The sequence below is a fragment of the Tursiops truncatus genome, chromosome 4 (assembly GCF_011762595.2).
Source record: "Tursiops truncatus isolate mTurTru1 chromosome 4, mTurTru1.mat.Y, whole genome shotgun sequence".
NCBI lineage: Eukaryota > Metazoa > Chordata > Mammalia > Artiodactyla > Delphinidae > Tursiops > Tursiops truncatus.
Window position 1 is genome coordinate 77,497,687 of NC_047037.1, and position 24,125 is coordinate 77,521,811.

At 37.1% G+C, this 24,125-nt stretch overlaps 1 protein-coding gene across 1 annotated transcript in view; it reads right to left on the minus strand.

The window, feature by feature from the left end:
• STXBP5L (syntaxin binding protein 5L) overlaps window positions 1-10,166 on the minus strand; it is a 374,070-nt gene extending 363,904 nt beyond the window's left edge. Inside the window, exons 1-2 of the mRNA XM_019922992.2 lie at window positions 10,024-10,166; window positions 8,695-8,891 (exon numbers count right to left, since the gene is read on the minus strand). Coding sequence (XP_019778551.1) covers window positions 8,695-8,883 — 189 coding nt within the window. The 5' untranslated portion in view covers window positions 8,884-8,891; window positions 10,024-10,166. The remainder of the gene's footprint in view (window positions 1-8,694; window positions 8,892-10,023) is intronic.
• Between the last annotated feature and the right edge of the window lie 13,959 nt (window positions 10,167-24,125).

Consider the following 24,125-nt stretch of genomic DNA (forward strand, 5'->3'; position numbering starts at 1 on the left):
ATGTGGAACTATGATCATGGTCTTGTGCCAATCTCAGGTACAGAATCTCCCAAGTAAAATGATATGAAATTGGAAGAATATGGGACAATGAAAAACCTGAGGAAGGGATATCTAGGCAATTAATCTCCTTTCAGCTTTCCAGGGTCCTGGAAAGCCCAACTCTCCACAGTCCACGACCATGTTTCTGAGCTTACACCAGTTTATCTGGAAAGATATGATATTATGTTTGGTATGAATATCATGATTACAAATCCATTTCCATGTAAGAAGTTACACTAGTTATCTACACATTGTCTCTGACACCATGACCATTTATAAATTCAACTTATAAATGTTGATGAATAGTGAGTTGGTTAATTTAAGAGTTTATTCAAACTTCAGCTATTATGCCATCTGGTTCTAGTGATGTATTTATTTTGTCTATTTTGTTAATTAGGTCTAGAACATCCTGTATGTTTGTCACTGTCAGTCTAATATTTCTGAATTGTTCCCCTAAAAAGATCATTTGGAAACAAAAATAAAATTGAAATAAATTTAACTGAATCTTTCTACAATCTTCTTTTCCATATCTTTCTAAAAAATATATACCATGTTCCTAAAGTGGTGTCACTCTTTTGCTCAGTGGTTTCCTTGTGTTTATGTAATATAAAATGTATTTAATAAAAGCCTTTTCCAAAAAATTGTTCAAAATATATCTATTTTGCTCTTAATACATCACTCTATCAGATTCCTTGCTCTCATTTATTCACTCAACAAATATTTGACTGCCTTCTATGTGGCAAGCTCTGCTCTAGGAATTAGAGATAGTTGTGAACAAAATAAAGCCCCGTCCTCATGGAATTACATTATAATAGGAGAAGCAAAAAACCAAGCAAATAATATATAATTTAATAACAGGTAGTTATAAGTGTTATCAAGAAAAAATATCAGGATAAGGGTAGAGAGTAAAGGGGATGAGCAGTGGTCAATGAAGATCTCTTGGAGAAGTTAATAGTTGAACTAAGAATTAAATGATGTAAAGGGAACAAGTAATATAATTATTTGGGGGGAAAATGTTCCATGTAAAGGAAATAGCAAATGCAAAAAGCCCTGAGGCAGGAATCATGTCTGAGAAACAGTAAGAAAGCAAGTGTAGCTGGTGCAGAATAAGTAACAGAAAACAGTTGAAAATCATGTCTTGTCAGGGGCCAGATCATTTAGAGCTTTGTAAGACATAACAGGACTTTTGATTTTATTTTTAAGAGAAATGAAAAGCCATTGAAGAACTCTGAGCAGGAATGACATGATATGATTTAAATTTTAAAAGGATTCTTCTACCTATTATGAGACTGTGGTGAAGACTGAGTGAAAGCAGGGGAAACCCGAAAAGGCCATAAAATAGTAGCCCAGGCAAGACATGTGGTGGAAGAGACATGGTCAGATTTGAGATGTATTTTTAAGGGAGAGGCAACAGAATAGTCTTTATCTTCTCAAAGTCTCTATGTTTCCTAAGGAATTAATCATGTTGCCTTTTCTAATAAGTAAGAAAAATGAAGCAGAAAAAGTACTGGATTTGAGAATCAAAAACCAGAGCATTAAACTTATCTATGTCTCTTACCAACTTGGAGATGTAAGGATACCACTTAAATTCTCTGGTCTCAGATATCTTCTCAGTAAAAGGAAAATATTAACACTATCCTTGGCTTCTTTATAGGACTGTTACGAAGGTCAGATGGGATATTTTGCAGATGAAGCTTTCTAATTTTAACTTAAGCAAATTACTAGATTAACAAAAACTCTCCATTCTCTTTGTAAAACACAGATTGATACTAATGGTTCATTAAATGCTTGAAACTAGTAAACTTGTAGCTAGAATACTCACACCCTCCTGCTCCCAGACTAACTAGGTATGGGCCAGGTAGCTATAGGGATGAACACAAAATAAATCTAGAAAAAAAATATATGTATATATATATACACACACACATATGTATGTTCATCTACACTTTGTATATAGGTCTGTATATATATATATATATATATATATATATATTCATCTAGATTATACACCCATGTGTATAAACTGTCAGCTGATATATATACGTGTGTGTGTATATATATATATATATATATAATTTATTTGCTTGTTGAAATATATATCTCATCTGACACTGAAGTTTCCTCCTTATTCTACTTTAAACAAACAAAAACTGAAAATTGCACGTAATGAATTTGGGACGGTTTATGGATGAGAAGTTCACATAGAACTCTAATCAGAGAACCAGTGTGCAACAAAATAATTTTGGTCATTTATCAAGTGATTTGTAAATTGATGCATATTTAAATGTTTTCATTTAAAATAAAATGTTTAAGACATATATCATTATTAATGACTTTATGCTTTAATCTCTTTTCAATTAATCAACCAACCATGTATATGCTACTTCATTTATAAAGTATATCAAGTGCCTGCTATACTGGTTCTCAATATTGACTGTGCATCAGAATCTCCTGTGGGGTCTTTTTTAAAAATGCATGTGCCTAGGCCCAATTCCTAGAAACTCTGATTTTCTAAGACTGGGTAGAGCTAGAAATCTTTCTTTTAGACAGAGTTAAGAACCAGTGGCCTAACAGGTAGTGAGCACCCTAACAATAATAAGAAAATAAAATATAATTGTCTCCCAGAGTTCATAGTATAATAGTAGTGACAAAAAAATCTTTTTTAACCACAATAAGTTGCTAAATTCACACTATAGCAGATCCTATAAGCAAACAGAGAAGAGGAGGAAAAAAAACCTAACTCTGCCTGGGGTGGGTAGATGAGGAAGGCAGTGGTCAGAGCTGGTTTCATATAGATGGTGTTTCAACTACAAAGTAATGAAAAGTAACTGGAATTCTCCAATTATATTAAAGCTGGAAGAGATATTCTAATCTGTAGCAATAAGCTAAGAAAAGGCGTTGAGATATGAGAAAATATGGTGCTTTCAGGGAATACAATATATTTAGGGTATCAAGGAAATGAGGATGGAAAGGTAAACATGAGCCCCTTCTGAAAGGAACTATATAAAGATCAATTAAACAGTCTGAAGTTTAGTGTATAGAGCAGTGGTTTCAAATTGTGTTCATGGAATTCAAGTTTGGAAAAGGCAGTTCATTACTGCACAAACATCATGGGCATTCAAATGCATACATACTGAACTTAAAACATTGCAGTAAACCGATGCCATTAACCTGTTTTTTGCTGACCTTGAACAAAAATTTCTTCTACCATTTCTCTTTTTGAACTTCATATAGATGTGTCACTGATTATAAAGGCTGTACTTTTACTTTTTTAAGGTTAGCAAATATCCTACGACCTGTCTATGGATAATATCATACAACAAAACCAAATATAAAAAACAGTTTTTTATTTATTGGCTGAATAATTTATTATAATTTATTTTTTTAATGTACACCAATAAAGTACCATATTTATTTGTTTTAATAGGTGTTATTTTGCTTGGATTTTACATAAGACCCTTGTTTCTAGATCACCACTGCTCTAGGGAAACCAACATAGAATTTTTAGCAGGGAAAATGACATAATTACATTATAATTCAGAAATAACCATTATTATAACAAAATGAATTGGAATAGGGTAAAACAAGAGGTGACAAAATCAGTTAGGAAGTGATTTCAAGAGACCAGGCAAAACAAACACATGAAAGAATACTCAACATCATTAATTAGAGAAATGAAAATAAAAACTACAATGAGGTATCACCTCACACGGGTCAGAATGGCCATCATCAAAAAATCTACAAACAATAAATGCTGGAGAGAGTGTGGAGAAAAGGGAACCCTCTTGCACTGTTGGTGGGAATGTAAATTGATACAGCCACTATGGAGAACAGTATGGAGGTTCCTTAAAAAACTAAAAATAGAACTACCATATGACCCAGCAATCCCACTACTGGGCACATACCCTGAGAAAACCATAATTCAAAAAGAGTCATGCACCACAATGTTCATTGCAGCTCTATTTACAATAGCCAGGACATGGAAGCAACCTAAGTGTCCATCGACAGATGAATGGATAAAAAAGATGTGGCACATATATACAATGGAATATTACTCAGCCATAAAAAGAAATGAAATCGAGTTATTTGTAGTGAGGTGGATGGACCTAGAGTCTGTCATACAGAGTGAAGTAAGTCAGAAAGAGAAAAACAAATACCGTATGCTAACACATATATATGGAATCTAAAAAAAAAAAAAATGGTCATAAAGAACCTAGAGGCAGGACGGAAATAAAGACACAGACCTACTAGAGAATGGACTTGAGGACACGGGGAGGGGGAAGGGTAAGCTGGGACAAAGTGAGAGAGTAGCATGGACATATATACACTACCAAGTGTAAAATCGATAGCTAGTGGGAAGCAGCCGCATAGCACAGGGAGATCAGCTCTGTGCTTTGTGACCACCTAGAGGGATGGGATAGGGAGGGTGGGAGGGAGGGAGACACAAGAAGGAAGAGATATGGGTATATATGTATATGTACAGCTGATTCACTTTGTTATACAGCAGAAACTAACACACCATTAAGCAATTATACTCCAATAAAGATGTTAAAAAAAAATGGGCACAGGTTCGTGGTGCCCCAAAACAATTACAATAGTAACATCAAAGATCACAGATCACAACAAATATAATTATAATGAAAAAGTTTGAATTATTGTGAGAATTACCTAAACGTGACACAGAGACATGGAATGAGCAAATGCTGTTGGGAAAATTGTTCCAATAGAATTACTTGACGCAGGGTTGCCACAAACTTTCAATTTGTAAAAAGCACAGTATCTGCAAAGCGCAATTAAGCAAAGCACAATAAAATGAGGTATGCCTGTATACGTTATACTTTATACACTGCAGTATTCAAGGCTCAAATTGTCCCAAATTTGGCCAATGTGAACTCCTTGAAGTTGACCCCTGTATCCACACAACCCCAGTGGTATTGAAAGCATTCCTGCTTTCTGGCATAGCAAGAGGTATCAAGCTCATCTGGTACATTTCCTGCCCTGGACCTAGAATCAGCCATTCTTTTCAAGGAGCCCTTCTTCCTTTTGTTGGTAAATGGCTTTCAGAGACTATGATCAGCACTGGGGATGCTCACTTCTACCAGACTGTCATTATTATTTCTATGCCCTCTCAGTAAATAAAGCTAGGAAATACGTGAATTTCAGAAAGAAAACTAAATCATGCATTCATATGGATATTTCCAATTTAAGTGAACAATTAAATCATCAATTATTATATTTGTATCCCTTTGCTTTCACACTGAAAATCTTGGTTTTAATGACATTAACATGATTGCGTATTTGCTTATGCATATATATAACATATACATATATAATGTATATTATGCATAAAATAGTTTCAAAGCTACAAGACTAGTATTACTACTAACAACAGAACTATCAATTGTGGGACTTCCCTGGTGGTCCAGTGGTTAGGACTCCAAGCTTTCACTTGCATGCTTTCACTTGCACAAGCTGTGTGGTCAAAAAAAAAAAAAAGAACTATGAATTGCAACTGAATATTTCATTGTGGTTCTTTTTGCTCTTTAGGATATACCTCACCATGGAGGTCCATTAAAAGTTTGAGTTTTTTGTTTTTTGGTTTTTTTTTGCAGTACGCGGGCCTCTCACTGTTGTGGCCTCTCCCGTTGCAGAGCACAGGCTCCGGACGCGCAGGCTCGGCAGCCATGGCTCACGGGCCCAGCCGCTCCGCGAAATGTGGGATCTTCCCGGACCAGGGCACGAACCCGTGTCCCCTGCACCGGCAGGCGGACTCTCAACCACTGCGCCACCAGGGAAGCCCAAAAGTTTGAGTTTTAATGTCATTTGAAATAATTGTTCTTTTCTGTGTGATTTATACTATCAATTTTATATACTCCTAGGTTGTGGTATATACTATCGATTTTATATACTCCTAGGTTCATTTGTATCCATTTGTTTCAGATTTGTAGGAGTTTTTTTCCTTTTTGATCCAAATTTTTTAATTATATGAAATGTTCACTTGTTCCAAAATCAAAACTATAAAACAAGGTGCAGTCAGAGAAGCTTTTTAAACACTTGATCCCTCCTTTTCACAATAAAGGTGTTTTTTAAGGTTATGAAATTGGACTGAATTGTTAAAGAGAACCTGATACCAGAGAGAGATTCAACAGAGTGCATTGTTAGTAACAGTTACAGGGGGGAAATTACATGTTAATGAAATAAGCCTTATTCAAATCAGTAAACATGTTATAGATCCAAAATAAATTTTACATACACACACACAAAAAAGAAGAGACCAGGCAAGAAAATATGGTGGAATGAACAAGTACTGGAGATGGTGAGAAGGGAATAAATTGTAAAAATACTAAGGAAATAGGATAGAATTTGACAACCAATCAAATAATAGAGAGGAAGATAGTTTTCAAAAGAGCAGATTCTTGATTTGTACTTTAATTTTGGCCATATTAAAAAGGTAGAAGTACTCAGAAGGTACCAACTGCTTAGTACTCAGAATAGAATGTTCTTTGCACATCTAATCAGTGAGTCCAAATTAATTCCCCATTTTAGTAACAGTTTTAATTTTGGAGTTTCTTTAATGCATCTTTACACATTTTATTACAGTCCAGGTAACCTAAAGTCATATAACCACTTTTTAAAATTAACTATATTCCTATCTAAAGATGTCACAGAACTTTCCCCATTTAGTGAGATTTCAATACTATTAGTGTTCAGCTCACATAGCTTTCTATCCTTATAATTTCTTTGAATATTGTTACCTAATATTTTACAACCCACTGGTTATAGTCATTCCACCAAGAACAAGGTGATTTTAAAACTTTAACAATCATATAAATATGCGTTTCACTGCCTTTTCCAACTTATACATTGCCTTCACCTAATTGTCTTGTTTGATCTTCCCAACTACCCTCTTAGGTAAGAAGAGCAGAAATACTTATTACCATACTACAGATGAGAAAATCAAGTCACAAGGCAGATAAATGGCTTTCCAAAGAATATGTGGCTGGCAAGTGGCAGAGCTTTAAATAAAATATAAATTTTCTGATTCCTAGGCCAGTGCTCTACCTACCATCCCATATGTTTTTGAAGTAATACATATTTAACTTCAGCCACTTTGCATGACTGTCTTGCCTAAATAAATAGGAAGGTGATTATCTATCCCATTTTCCTCTCTTGCATTCACCCATTTCCCCTGAAATGTTTTACTTAAAACCTTCTCTACCAGTTTATACCATCAACAGTCCAATGCCATTCTGTTTCAGAAATTTATCTTTTCTATATCAAGTTTACCTCTACTAAAACTATCCTGCATTACTATCATATTCACGAACTGAGAGACTTTGGAAATTTTTTAAGATTCTTGGAATGGTAATAGTAATACATCAAAGATTAGAGAATCAGGGCCTAAGTTCCCTGCTTAGCAGTTCAAATTTGGCCTTTAGGACCCTTTCACATATTTGCCTCATGACCACTGTTAAGCTCCTCCCTAATCTGACAAAATATCTATTATTTCAAAGTGAGGACAAAATTGTATACAACTTTGTATACAAAATTGTATTGTATACAAATTTCACAGGGTAGATTAGAATTAAATCTGTTTATCTAACCTAATTCTAAATAAACTTGCTTTTATGTAATCTATAATATTTTAGTAATTATAGATTTGTTTTTATAATGACCCTACTGGGAACAGAAATTAAGGGAATAATTGAAACTTATCCCATGACACATAATCTGTTTACTACAAAAATAATTTTAATAATTTCAAAAAAATTTGTGTTGAATTACTGAAAAATTTAATACTTAATTTCAAAAATTTACTATTTCTTCTCATGTATTCAAACACATTTATAAAACTATATTCATCTGCATCATATGAATGACTTGGTAACTTTCTTACTGCACATGACACGTCAAAAGCACATTCTTACGCCACCCCCCAAAAAAGGACAATACAAATTATAAATCACTTGATGTCAGAAAATAAAACAATTATCTCTATATATTAACACAATGCTTGTTTTGTAAATTCTCATCTCTCCCCATCAGAAACTCTTTCTTTTGCTTATTTATTAGAAGTTCAATATTAAAGTATAATTACCGAAAATGCTTCCTCAGTAAACCAGAACACAGGCTATTTTTGCGTTCTTACAAGTATTAAGCCCATAGCGTTTGTTTGTTTGTTTATTAAGAATTTAAGAATCTGGGTGTGTTTTTATTCAGAATTTTAAACACTGCCACTAGATATTTTAAAATGGACATATTCATCTAGCTCTTATCCACTTAATTCTAGCAACATCTTAATAGCTTTAATCATTTTATACTGAACAGTGAAATAAAATTAGTTTCTCTGAATGACAGAATGGGATTAACTATTTATACATAAATATTAAATTTAAAAAGTAGTCCATTAATGGGCCTTAATATTATCTTGCAGAGTCTACTTTTTATGTTTGCTTATTTCCCTCTTAAACTATCATTGCTTTTTAAGTTGATGCTTGGAATATCTTAATTCAAACTGACCTACCCACAAAATTCTCTGCACCAGACTCTCTGATACTGGCATCTCAACAATTTCCAGTCCCTGGAGTGTTTTAATTCTTTCCTCACAGTAGTAAAATAAAGAAATAATAAGCTTTAAGCCAATTCAAAACTTACCTTACAAATCTGGAAATAGTCTGAAGTCAAGGTTTCCTGAATCTCCTCTCTGAGAACCCCTGCAGTCCCTCCTGGATGCATGGAACCACTTCCAGCCCCGCCACCACTGTTACTGCCACTGCTGCTACTACTGCCAGGGGAGGAGGCAGTTAAGCCATCCAAAACTTTTCGGAAATTAAACTTCTTCATTTTAAAAACTGTTGAGAAATTCAAAGGAAAGGGTGACTTAACACATGGAATTATACGTGGGTAAAAGTGTTTAGCTTTTCATCAGTCATGGCAGTAGCCAGTCCGCATTTTACGAGCATTGGCTTTCAATGAGTAAAAAAAAAAGGAAAAAAATCAACCTTTGGTCAAATTTTAATTCTAAAATGCATATCTTTGAAAAAGAAAAAGAAAACACAACTCCAAAAGCACCAGTATTCCCTCCTCAGACACCAAATTTTCAAGGGCTTTATCCCCAGCTGTAGCTACGCTTTATCAGCACCGGGGTAAAAATAAAAGGCAGTGTCATCATCGTCATTAGCATTATATCATCATTATTATACAATCAAACCAGAGTCCATCAGACCAAGACTCTCTTTCTTAAAGGTGGGCTTTCCTCCTAAAGGTTGAGCTCAGTATTTTATTTTCAGAAAAATGGTGGTGGGGGAGAGCTCGTATTTATTCTGCCACCACCTTCTGGGCTTTCCCTCATCATCTTCAACGCTCCCTTTTTCTCAACAGGAAACGCGGGGTGGTGAGGGTGCCTTTTACCATTTCCACCCGGTACAGCCCGGACCCCAAAACACTTGCAGGTGACCCACAGCAACAGCCGACGGGAGGGGCCAGCAGCGGCGCCGACTGCCTCCGCTTCCCCCTCCGTCTCCCCCTTCCCTCCCCGAGTCTCTGCCCCCACCCCGCTGCTCTCACCCTCCACACCACCACCACCACCACCCCCGCCCCGCTCTGCCCGCAGCCGCCGCCTCGCTAGCCCGCCCGTCCGCTCTCCCCGCAGCACGTTGGTGGCTCTTGGGGGACATGAGGCAGTGGTGACGACGGTTGCGGCCCGAGTCCCGCCACAGCCTGCTGGGCAAGGAGAGCCGCCGCTCCCGCGGTCCCTCCCCGGGCCGAGCGCCTAGGCGCCGGGCTCTCGCCCGCGGGCGCGCTAACACGCAAACACCCTCACACAGACATTCGCGCGCCCAGCCGGAGCACACGCAAACACCCTCACGCAGACATACGCGCGCGGGCGCTCACGCGCACAGACACACACACAGGTGTGAGGGAGCCAAGGTTGGACGGCGGCGTCGGCGTCCCAGAGGGATGACTGACTCCCGACTTAGGCACCTTACTCAGCCGCTACTATCCGCCTGCCAGCCCGGAAAGCTGTGGGTGCGGAGGGATGCGGGCTCGCAGGCGTCCGTCCGGCCCGGCTCCGGCCGCTTCTCCAGTCCCTCTGGCAGCGAGCGGCGTCCGGCGCTCTCCGAGGTCCTACCGGAGCAGGCAGTCTCCACCGCAGGCTCCGCCCTCCCGCCGTGGGAGGCAAGCCCCGCCCCCAAACCACCCCCTCGCTCGCCCGCCCTTTCTCCCCTGGCTGCTAGGGGCCCGCGAAAGGGGCGGAGAGCTCCGGTACGTCAAAGGGCGGGAGTAGCCTCGGCTCCAATCCTAGGCTCCAAATAGCCAAGTTCCGCGGTGCGAGGCGCGGAAGAAATTTGTGGATAGGTCGAAAGAAGCGCCAATGAAAGGGGGAGGGGAAAATTTAGAAAGGCAGGTGAAGTATTTGATTGACAGCGGTATTGGCCACTATGCTGGGGGGCCGTGCTTTGTGGGCTGTAATTGGCGCTACCTGTTGAAGGACGCAAGTGTGAATCAATAGAATGCCAGGAAGCGTGAGAACTTGGGCGCCTTCAAGGCTACAGGAAGGGTTTCCCTAGGTCTGACTCTGGACAATATTGTGATTTGGGCAACTATTTTGCAGTTTACCACCTCTGAGCCTCTTCCCGCTCTCCAGGTGCATCTATGGGCTTCCCTCACTGCCGTGCTACTTGTATAATTGCTTAACAGGTCACATCTGCCAAATGGAATGTTATTGCAATAGAGTTTTGGAATATACAGCCTTTCAGATCCTGAGGAATGAATCGCTCACCTTGTTCCAACACGTAGACTTGTCCCTTCCTCCCATTTTCATATATACAAAAAAAATTTTTTAAGAAACATCTCTCTCACTTAGTAAGCCATGTCAAAAATATTTTTTAAGCTTTTTCTATGAGTCACTATAATCATTTTGAAAGATGCATGGGAAGATGTGGTTCTGAGTCCTAACTTGCTACTGAATTTGGGGAGTTTTGGACCTCGATTTCTTCATCTCCGAAAATGAAGGGCAGCTCAGGGGACCATAGCAAGCTGTAGACTACAATCTGGGCAATGCAACAGAGCTTATTAGTAATCATCCCATATATTCTTACATTTTAGCGATCTTCTAGGATAACCTCTTCTTTTTCTTTCTTTTCTTTTCTCTCTTTTTTTTTCCTTTGGAGGAAGGGAATGGAAGGGATGAGGGATGAAAGGGGAGACCTGAAAGAGAAATGAGTTGCCCAAGGTCACATAGCAAGGAAATGGCAGAGATAGAATAGAGCACAGTTTTTTTGGATCCTCAGCTCAATGCTCATGTTCTCTTTTTTATTTTTTTAGTACTATTTTACTCCTTTGGAGACCTCCCAAGGACCCCTCCAATACTGCTTAGTAGTCTCTTATTGCCACAGTTAGAAAGTAATGCTCTTGTAGTCAGACATGGTATTGTATATTTCTCCTATCTTATTCAGCACCTGACACAATGTTTCACACATAAGAGGTGCTTAAAGGGTTTTGAACAATTGGGTTATTGACAGTCATTAGTAAAAGATTTATGAGATGGCACCCAATTATATCTAGTTTTGGAGGGGTAAAAATAAGGGTGAAGCAAATGCCATGTCTGATATAAACCCATTTTAGTAGGGTTCCAAATTTTATATTGGATTCCTAACAATGTGTATCTGTCCTTACTCTCTTTTTCTTCTCTTCTTCCTGGCCCATTTCACCTCTAAGCATGGGTGCCTATTGAGGCTGAAGAGTTTGCTTTCCTCTTTTTTATGTCTTGCTTTTCTTTTAAAAAGGGGAGAGGGGAATTGCTTCAACTCTTTGAGAAGTAGGCATTGTGGTCTAAAATAATGGATTTAGATGCCCTCCTCTCCTTCATCAGAAAGTCTATTGGCAACTCCTTAATTTTCAAATAAAGGGAAACAAACCTATAGCAAGTGATCGTTTGGTCTTTTGATGAGAATGAAGAAAGAAGATATCCTAATTCAGCAAAGTGACAGGTAATGTTTGCAAGAAAACCCCCTAAGCTGCTAATCACTAACACTATACTATCTTAGCAAACTAAGTGGTGGTTTTATTCTAAATATTATGGGAGAACTGAGAATGAAAAAGCACACAAAACAGATTGACAAAGACTCTGCTTGAGGACCTGGAGGGAATTCATTGGCTTTCTTGAGTTAAAAAGAGGTGACAGGGCCTCCTTGGTGGCGCAGTGGTTGAGAGTCCGCCTGCCGATGCAAGGGACACGGGTTCGTGCCCTGATCCGGGAAGATCCCACATGCCACGGAGCAGCTGGGCCCATGAGCCATGCCCCCTGAGCCTGCGTGTCCGGAGCCTGTGCTCCACAACGGGAGAGGACACAACAGTGAGAGGCCCACGTACCGCAAAAAAAAAAAAAAAAAAAAAAGAGGTGACAGAGTAGATATCTCTTCAGATGGGACAACAAATAGGAATGGGAAGTAGAAGAAAAGTCATCAGAATATATAAATGTTTTCAAACAAATATTAGAAGCCTAAAAAAATATGATTAGAATGAGACTGTGGACTCTTTGAGGCTATTCTAAATATTCTTCTTCCTCCACAGTAGATACATAACACAGTGTCTTATACATAGTAAGTGCTCAGTAAATATTAATTTGAATAAATTATAGCAAGTAAAAATCTTCACATAATTGCAGTCTCACAGAGAGAGAGAGAGAGAGAGAGAGAGACACTGGGGACAAAGGATATTATGATGCCAGTTTACAAACTGTGAGCAAAAGATAGAAATGAGCAAGAGATAGGGTGAATTATGTACATGAGGAGACAGCATAAACATTTATAGCCTAAAATTCTTACCAGGTAAGAGAAGCATAGTGAAATATCTATGGAAGCAAATTCCATTCTTAATTAATTAAAGAGAAATAAGATATTATTCTATAAACCATCTGGTAAAGGGAATGAGACCAGACTATGAAATATACCTTATAAATAATATAGAGAACTTTAGAATTGAGTCAGATACTGAAATTGTAGAACTATGTTCTTTCTACTGCAAACTAGAATACCTCATGGAGTGGAGTTTCTGATAAGCCGTGATGTTTTCCTAAAATGAAAAGTTTGAAGAACTTCAAGAAAGAAAAATAGCCTAACTTGGTCCTTGGAGAAAAGTTATCAGATAATCTAAACAAGTCTAATACATTAGAAGGATTTTTCGGATATATGTTTAAAATATATTACAGGGCTTCCCTGGTGGCACAGTGGTTGAGAGTCCGCCTGCCGATGCAGGAGACACGGGTTCGTGCCCCGGTCCGGGAGGATCCCACATGCCGCGGAGCAGCTGGGCCCGTGAGCCATGGCCGCTGAGCCTGCGCATCCGGAGCCTGTGCTCCACCACGGGAGAGGCCACAGCAGTGAGAGGCCCGTGTACCGCAAAAAAAAAAAAAAAAAAAAAAGAAAATATATTACAACTCACTTCATGGGTTTGTGATCTTGGCTTCAAGCCAACAAGGAAGCTAACAGATGCTGCTTTTCCACACCCCAAAAATAATCAAATAATCATAGAAAGTATGTATGTGTGTGGCACTTCATAAAGAGAAGATTTACTAAACTGACCAGGCTTGGAGAAAAAACTAAGCCAAATTGACAAAACGCAGTCAAATGGTCCATCATACATAAAGTTGATAAATTCTACCACTTATTTAGCACCTGTATGCCAGACAGTATACTATGAAATTTATAAACATCTTTTTAAACTTCATCCTTACTATAACTCTATGAGATAGGTATTATCCCCATTTCACACGTGAAGAAATTTGCGACTCAAAAACATTTGAGAAGTTCACCTGAGTTCACTTATGTATATAACCCAGTCTTCAAATTCAAGGCTAACTTCTAAGATTATGCTCTTAATCACTGCCCTATCACTAAGTAGAGGATTAAATAAAAACAGGAACAGGAGAAGTGTGGGGGTCAATTCCTCTGAAATAGTGAATATATGTGTACTAGTTTGCTAGGGCTGCCATAATAAAATACTACAGACTGGGTGGCTTAAAACACAGAAACTAAGTATCTCACAGTTCTGTAGGCTAGAAGTCCGAGATCAAAGTGTCAGCAGGGTTGGTTTCTTCTGAGGCCTCTGTCCTTGGCTTGTATATTACTTCCTTCTTACTGTATCCTCACATGGTCTTTCTTCTGTGGTGTGCATCACTGGTGTCTCTGTGTGTCCAAATTTTCTTCTATAAGGACACCATTCAGATTGGATTAAGGCCCACCCTAATGGTCTCATTTTAACTTACTCTCTTAAATGCCCTATCTCCAAATACAGTCACATTCTGAGGCACTGGGTGTTAGGGCTTCAAATAAGAATTTGGGGGTAGGAGGGACACAATTCAGCCCATAATAATGTGGCAATCAAATTCAAGGTTCTTTGAGGAGAGCATCTATTATGACCTGGGACTGTGTAAACAATTTTACATTTCATTTCTTATTTAATTCTCACACAGTCATGTATCGTAGCTATTGATAACTCTATTTTACAGGTGAGAAAATGGAAGCAAAGAAGGGTTAAGTAGTATGTCCAATATCATACATTTAGTAGGTTGTGAAATAGGAATTTGGACTCCTATAAACCATACCTCAAAGCTCTTTCCTCATGCTGTTAACTTTCTTTAGAGAAAAAAAAGAAATCCCATTATATAGATATTTGATATCAGAAAAGGATATTATTATAGAATATAAATATTAGGATAAAACAGACAGAAGAGATAAAAGAAAGGAAAAATATATGCTAAGGAGTTTGGATACTAGACCTAAAAAGACATTTGAGAGTTGGCGGGGGAGTGAGAACTAGCAGCAGAGAACATTTGGGATGGCAAGATAATAGGAAGTCTTATCTCACAATAAATCTCAGTATAATTTGAAGTATATTAAGAGTCCCAGGGGAGTATTCCCACCAAAGAAAATCAGTTATTCTGTAACTAATTAGACATTGCTCAGAGAGGCCATAGTCTCAGAAATATCATAACAGCTGGATGATGACGCAAGACTTACCATAAGGCCAGGCTGGGAATTATTTACATTAGCAAGTGTGAACATTTCCAATCTGCTTACTAGAGATACTGGCTTTTGGACTGAGCAACTTAACTTATCACCCGTTTCTGACTCCTCAGTCAAGTTATAGCACCATCCTTTAGTATTTGCCAGTCTAAGAATTAGAATTTCATTAAGAGAACACAGTTGAAAAACAGGTTCCACCTATAGCCTTTCTGGCAAAACTTTCAAAAGGATTAGGAATTATATTTCCTTCCTAAATCTTCATCTGACTTTTTTCTGACTTTAGTATATATCCTTCAGGAGGGGTACTGATTGGTAATTGTCAGCTTTCTGTCATATGGCAGGAAATAGCAACCAGCATTAAAATCCCTTATTCAGCCTACTCCAAGCCCACAAAGGGAGAAACCACAGGGTTAATTAAATAATGTCATAGCCCTCATGGGTTTTAGATAAACAGACAAGTGTCATTAGGATAGACCCAAAACATACAAAGTATGGCTCAGCACACAATCAATGACAGAATTGCAAACAGAACTCATGCCTTCTAGGGCAAAACGCAAATATTTGCCATTAAACATGTAATTAAAGTCAGCTCTTCGTGCATATTTAAAAATAGATTTTCACATATCCATCCATCACGTTGGGATGTGGTAAAAGAAAGGGATTTAGTCTTGAGACAGGACTAAGTTTACTCACTGAAGCACTAACAATTCCTTTCAGCCTCCTACCCTCGGTTTTTCCTTTATATATGTAGGTTATTTTAAGAAAAAAATGGGATTATGTATGAATTTGTAGAATGCAAACCACTATACAAATATATTGTTATTATTTTCATTATTCTTTTGCTTTAGTGAAACAGTTTATAGGAACTTACTTTAGAGTTGAATTTATTTTCCCATTATTATTAATATAAAAGATGCTTGCATCTCTGGATTTACTGTTGCTGAAATTGAAGGAGAGGTTTGGACTAGATGATCTTTAAGGTTCTTTCCAATCCAGAATTCTGTCTTTATATAATTTATTTAGTCAAGGTTCACTGCATTCTCTTCCTAAATACTATAAAGCATCATTGAAAAAGTAATTTAAAAGATATCCATTTAGGTACAGGCCAACAGAGTTGAACTGCAGCCTACAGTAGGCAAAAAAACATAGGAATCCTAAAAACCTTCTGTCTACCAGTTAGACATACTTGGAGATCACATTTTTTATTAATATTTCTATTTATATGAATGTCATATATATCTGATTATAAAAGTAAGGTGTGCTTGTTATAAAAACTTTACAATATTTAAGCATTTATTTCTAGTCCATTTCAGGACATTTTTGAACAAATTGGAAGTGTCCAGTATATACCACTTTGATTTGGGGTTTTTTTTAACTAAACGTTTTGTTGTGAACTCAAAATTTTGTGTTCCGTATTTCATTAAATATTCTTCAGAAATACTGTTTTGAATGTCAGTATATATTCAGTCATACAGATGTTTATACAATGTATTTAATCATTTCCACATTCTTGGATATTTCATTTATTTCTAATTTTACACTATTATAAATGATAATGGTGAGAAGACTTTTATACTAAATCTTTGGCAAAGTTTCAGATCATTTTTTCATAAATGTGCTTTGTATATTAAATTTTTGCATGATATTAATTCCTCAGACAGGAACTCTTCAATCAGATTTTTTTAGGGAATATTACTGTGTCAAAATAATATGTCTTCAAACTTATTTCTACATTTTATTTTTAAAAGGTTGCACCCTCATTATACCCTCATTATGAGCTTATGTTCCTGTGGAGAACTCAAGTTACAATAAACATTTTTGTAAAGTGATATCCCATACCAGCTACATTGACATTTTTGTTTAGATGTTGAAAAAAATTAATAAGGTTTTAAAATTATAAGACTTGGTAAGCATAATCAACTAAACAGAGCAGAAAAATATGACAAGGTAAAACATATAATTTGAGTAATGCTTGTAATTTCAGTTTGGAGGAAGAAAATATAAAAGTTTTCATAGAACTTTAAACTTAGAAAGAAACAGTAATTCACATGTTTGATTTTGAAATTTAAGAAATAATAACACAGGGGCTTCCCTGGTGGCACAGTGGTTAATAATCCACTTGCCAATGCACGGGACACAGGTTTTAGCCCTGGTCTGGGAAGATCCCACATGCCAGGAAGCAACTAAGCCCGTGCACCACAGCTACTGAGCCTGCGCTCTAGAGCCCTTGAGCCACGACTACTGCAACCCACGCACCACAACTACTGAAGCCTGCACGCCTAGAGCCCATGCTCTGCAACAAGAGAAGCCACAGCAATGAGAAGCCCATGCACCGCAATGAAAAGTAGCCCCTGCTCGCCACAACTAAAGAAAGCCCACACGCAGCAGCGAAGACCCGACGCAGCCAAAAATAAATTAATTAATTTAAAAAAAAAAATAACATAAACTTCCATTCAGTTATATCAACAAATTAAAATTATAATTTTGTCATATGCTATTGTTATTTGAGGAGGAAAATGAGAAAATAAGGACAGGGAGAGCTTAAAGGATAAAAAAGAAATACAGATAGACCTACAGAATCATAATTTCACAGGAAAACAACCAAATCTTAAAAGAATATTTAAGGCTTTTAAAAATAGGTTGGATTTTTGCCACTATAGACTAAATAGAGATGCGAACTCTTGGAATTTGTTATACAAATTGAACAGGAGAAAAAGATTCAGACCACAGACCATAGATGCTCTGTCCCTAATGCAGATGATAACAACTATAAAGTGTTGACAGCCTTTCCTGGGTTTGGAATATGGAGATAAGTGGAAACAGTTTCTTTTATGACCAGCCTCTTGTTTCCTGAAGCTTTGATTCACCATGACTCATGATGCTTGGACCAATTTAAGTAGGAATATGCATTTGTTTTTGTGATGGCAATCACAAAATTTAATAATGCCATTACCTAATTTTTTATAATGGTTAACAAAGGGTTAAGATAAGATTTTTATAATATGGACAATAAAATGTCCATATTAGTTATTAGCTCTGCAAAAATTGGCACCCTAGAATTTCAGAGTATAAGCCAGGGTGCCGGCATGACTTTGCTTTCCCATAAACAAAAGTTCCCAAAGACAGGAGTGTAGAAGGATGAGTGACTTCTTGTCTGCCCAGTTGCAGACTCTAAGACAAGAGAAAACCCTGTGTGTCCTCTCTGGCCCTGCAGGATAAGCTTTCCCTTTCAATCAGCTCCTTGGCTAGCTTGGGCTGACAAAACATTGTTGTTCTCTTAACTTTTGCAAAGTAGAGGAAACTTACAAGTATTTTTTCAGTAACATCCAGAGTGATTTATGGCTTCTTCTAGCTCTCCTCAGTTAGAAAAACAAATTTTATTTCTCTGCGTCACTCCTTCCTCCCCATTATCACACTCTCTATTGTCTTCAGCCATAATCCTTTATTTAATGCAAATATTACTTTGTTTTGTGTAGTTTTTCAAGCATGTCTGTGTCTATCTAATGTTCTTTAATTATGGAGACCAAATTTCTTGGATTTTCTGGAACAGTTTCTATTTAAAATATTCTATGCCACTCTTCTCACAAACCATTAAAACCACTTCAAAAAACTTTCCAGCTACTCAACAAATACCACTGTTTTCCATGATGCCATTTTAAAATTTGGCAAAACCTGTGGAGAAGGAGGATACACAATAATATATTTTTAAGAGCAGGAACTCTGATTTCAGACAGACCTGAAATCAGGTCTGCTAGTTATTCAGCATGAGACCTTGGACAAGTTATTTATCTTTTCTGTGTTTCAATTTTCTTATCTATAAAAGGAAGATAAAATTACCAACCTCATAGGATGGTTGTAAAGATTAAGTGAGAGAATTCATGCTGGCACTCAGCACACTGCCTGGCACATAGGAAACCCTCTATACATGTTAGCTATTATTTTTTCAGCACCAGAAGTCTCATATGAATATTGGTGATCATAAAAGAATTGTAAGAAAAAAATTTAATTCTACTGCTAAAGTAAAATATCTTAACATGAAAACTACTAAAATGCTATTTGTTGTGATTAGGACCTTGGGAAGTAGGCAGCTGGGTATTTGTAGATTAATAATTAACTAGCCCTTTGGAAAGGAAATCTTCGTAGAAACTATAAACTTGGCTGGCTTCAGTTGGGGAGGCCCAGAATGGTAAATCTTGGAAAATAGGCAATTAATTTAGTCATATTATCTTTTTAATGAACACTGTATCCTTAAGTCACATCTTAATGAGAACTTGCTAGTGAAATATGGGAAGGAAAATGTATCTATAGCTCAAAGATGGTTGAATATGTTTAAAGGTTTTCAACAAGGAAACATTGTTCCTCTAAACAGAAAGAAAATGTATAAACTCAGTCTCTCTTTGTCCAAACTCCGGATGGAGAAAAGTTGTTGCTGTTATTGTTTACTTGCTTACTCTTTGTTGTTGTTTTGTGCTTTGTCTTTTTTTCCTCATTAACAACTTTTGGAAATTGGAATAACCATTGGCAGCCACTGGGTATTATAAACTCTTTCCTGATAATCCACATGAAGTACTCAGAGACTTGCCAAGAAATGCTGGAAAAAAACTGGAAAGAATAAATAATTATTAAGCAAACCGAGTTCTTCAAACAAGTATGCGGAGAATAATGTGCCATCATTTCAACAGCAGATGATGAAACTGACAATGCAAATATTGTATTAACTAATATATCTCTTGGCTGAATTTTTAAATTTCTCTTCACGTAATTGTATACTTTTTAAATGAAAGTTATACATTATATGTATAATCTAATGTGATATAAAGACTTATGCCACTGTAAGACTTTTGATGTCAATTTGTTTACAAATAAGAAAAAATAAACCTTTTGTAAGAATATATGCCCTTATTTATAAATCTTAAAATGTGGTTACCATATTTATAATTCATCAACTCTTACAGAGATTTCCACAATCCAAGAAAGAAAGAAGCTAAAGGAATCAAGGGTGGTGGCTACAAAAGCATATGTTCCAAAGGATGTGAGAAGCAAAGCAGAGAATGAGGAAGGAGCTTAATTTCCCTTATATATACCAGGCCTATTGAAGGCCTTAGTCTTTTATAGTACAGGATGAGAAAAGAGGAAAAATACCAAGAATAGATATGAGTCAGTTTTATAATCTGTAAAATGGCTTACAAACATCAATTTTGTCTATTTTGTTCATGGTTATATCCTTGGCACTTACAGTAGTGTCTGGCACGTGGTAGGTGTTTAGATTTGCTGAACAAATGAATACTAGTGTATGATATTCATGCTCCATGCAAGAATTTCAGGTCTGAATTTTTTGAAAATGTAATTAAGCCACAAATTAGATAAAAGGCTTCAGTTATTTAACAAGTATGTATCGCATGCCTATTTTGCACTAGGTAGGATGCTGGATGTTATAGGGCACAAAAGAAAGAGAAAGAGTAATACTGACTCAAAAGACCTACAATAATTGAGTATGGAAAGTGACAGACATGCAAACAATTACTTATAAACAGAATTTTGAGAGTAATGTGAATGGTATAAGCAGAGCCCTGTGATTGCATTGAAAGAATAAACAATTATTTCTTACAGGTGCCTCAGTGAAGAAGAGCTGAAAGAATTGAGAAGGTTGGTTTTAGCTCTCCCTGAATCTTTTTGTATACTTAGCTTCCTCAACACAGGTCTATGTTGATTTTCCTTCTACTGCTTTGAGGTGTTTTCCACCTCCTTCACTGAGTCATCTTTTCCCAACCCCTAAGGATTTAAGGAGCAAATGGAATATGAGCAAGAATTGGTAGTTATCATAAATTACTATTTCAAGAAGTTTGGTAGTAAGGGAAAAGAAGAAGGTAGAGAAAATTTAAAAGTGAAAAGAGAGGGGCTGGAGGGGATAGAAATGAAGAATATTCTTGGACAGAGAGGTAAAACCAGAAAGAAAAATATTAAAGATTCAAGAGTAAAATAAGATAACCAGTGAAACAAGGTCATAGTCCATAACAACAATTTCATAATCTTTGTACTTTCCCCAACCCTCCAACTTCTCCCCTCTCATTACAACCCTAGCAGATGGTTTTGCCCTTAACAGAGAAAATGGAAGCCATTAAATGAGAATATTCTCGTCCTCCTACCATCATCTTCAAGGCAATAATAGATAATAACATCAGCACCCTCTGTGCCTTCGCACTCTCATCCCACCCCTTTGTTAATTGAAGAGGGAATTCTCCTACTAACAGCCCTTACCTCCCACCTTGTTCCCTCCTTCTCACATTTAGCTACACTCTCCTGCTTCTACCAAGCTTCACATATGTCTTTCTCTTTGTTTATCAGTATGACAATTAAGAATCCCTGGGAACCTCGCACCTTCTCTACATGCAAAAGTATGATCAGGGCTTCCCTGGTAGCGCAGTGGTTGAGAGGCCGCCTGCCAATGCAGGGCCACTGAGCCTGCGTGTCCGGAGCCTGTGCTCCGCAACGGGAGAAGCCACAACAGTGAGAGGTCCGCATACCGCAAAAAAAAAAAAAAAAAAAAATGATCATTTACCCTAATTTTCCAAGTTATGGTTGATTTTTAGGACAAAAATACTCATGAGAAAAAGTCCTACACAGTTATAAGTGAACATAAGATATTTCTTCATTCTACAGTAGAAATGGTGAAGTAATGGTGAAGGAAAGATTTTCTTTTGCAATGCCAGGGAGCATGGGAAGGAAGATTTAGAAGATTCCTACCTAGGAGGATTATAATAGGCTTTATTCGGCTTCTCAGTAAGAATAACAATTTCCTCAACATATTATTTTTTAAATCATTGAAACTTTTTTTAAAATCCCAGATTACTACTAAATTAATTGCTTTAGAATTTGCATGGTGTTTTGATATTCAGATAAAAATAAACAGAAGCCCAGTATTCGTTTTGCTTTGGCATTTAGATTTTTTTAATACAATAAAAAAGCAGGCTTGCCTCCTGGGTGTAAGGAGAGCTTCTAGCTGTAAGAGTCAATCAATCGGGAAGGGCATTTGTGGGTAGAAGTGAAAAATTGCCAACTTGACCTTGAAAATAATGAAAAATAATTGAGACTCGTGGCAACGAGCATTTATTTCCCATGTGCTGCAGTCTCTCACGTTTTTTATTTGGTTTAAATTTCTGTCCCCTACCACCTACTCACATATATTCATGTGCACTATTAACATCGTAATGTATATTAATAAGCCCTCACAGCTGGTTAAGAAGCTTCTTCTAGCAGGCTAATAACATCTATTTGACTCAGTGATGCTGTGCATAACGTAATCTAATAAAACTGTGTCATGTACACTGAAAAGCAGCCAGAATAAAAGAATAGCTCACCCACCCAAAGCGGCAGCAACTAGGAACACAGCTATACTAGCAAAATCATCCTCATTAATATAGCTCAGTGGAATTTGTGTCCTTGTGTATAATTCTTTGATTCCATATACATGCATTGTGGTGGGCTGATATAAAATAATAGAATCTCAAGGTTGGGAAAGATATAAAAGGTCATCTACTGCAATCAACTGTTTATTATTCAAACTATCTCAACAATATTTGCTCCAAGTGGTCTTCCAGCAGGTATCTGAAATGTTACCCTCCTCTTCCCAGTATCCTACCCTTACCTATCCCCTGCAACAGCAAGAAGGAGTAAAATACGTCTAGAGAAGAGGTTTTCAACCTTGGCTGCACAATGGAACATCCATGGGAGATTGTTAAAATCTCCACACTGAGGTTACAGACCAGGTCAACTAAATCAACCTCTGGGGATGGGACCCAGAAATCAAAATTTTTTAATACTTCCCAAGTGATTCCAAATGCAGCCAAGGTTGAGGATCACCTCTCTAGAGGCAATACGTCCTGAAAATGGTAAGATTTTTACTGGAAGCCAAAGTCGGTCACGCTGCAACTTTTGCCTACTGGTCCTAAAAGCAGCTTTCTTGAGAATTCTCAGCTGAAGTGCAGGGAAAGACTCTCATCTCCTTGTCAGATCAAAAATGAAATAATAGGTTATATTTATAAGCATGAGTGAAAGTTTCAAAACTATAAGTGAAGACATCACATTGATACCCATTTGTTTTTAGTGCTTGAAGGAAATATCTCTTTCCTTAAACTTTTGCATATTTGAGTGGAAGAGAAGCCCCTGTCTAAAGAGGATTAGACAGGAAAATTCCATGTAGAGTCTGGGTCCATGGACATGACCCTGTCACTGCTTCTCTACCCATGAGATGCCTGCCCATCTCTTTCTCATGTGAGATGTGATAACATCCAAGTAAACGTTTTCTTTTAGGACACCGAATGATGGGCTTCCTCTGTACCTAGCAGAGATATTGCAAAGTAACAACCATACAAAAATCCTTAGAACATAGAGCAAGATATTAAGACTGTAAAACATCTTAAGGTATTGTTTACTTCCTTTTTTGTTATAAATATATAAAAGATATCTTGGGAACTAAATGACCTAAGTCTTACAGTATCGTGTTCTCCTGATTATCAAGTCCATCCATTCTCAGAAGAAGAAAGCATTGTCACATCTTTAATGATCTAAGTGAACCAAAATGGACAGTCCAAGTATGGTAATCACATTTTCACACGAAGGACTCTAGAAATATTTAATAATAGATACCACATCTTATTCAATTTTTTTTCTAGGTTAAATATACCCTCAAATTCTTCAACTATTCCTCATAAAACATGTTACTTTCCTTCAATATCTTGGTCATTTTACTCCTATTACTTTCCAAATACCTGTAGCCCTCTTAAATTATTGTTCCCAGAAATATGGAGATTATCTTCTTGATCCTAGATACCATAAAATAAAGGTCATCTTACTTAAAGTATTAAGATAAGTAGTTGATCAACAATTTAAAAAGTTTAGTAATATGAAGAACCATTAAAAAAGTGATACTCCTCTAGTATATAATGGTACACTATGAATGAAAGGCTATAGTCTCAGGCCTGAACAATTAAAAGACTAGAGTTGCCATTAACTAGTCAGGGAAAAACTTAGGAAGGAGAAAGTTTTGAAGGAAGGGCA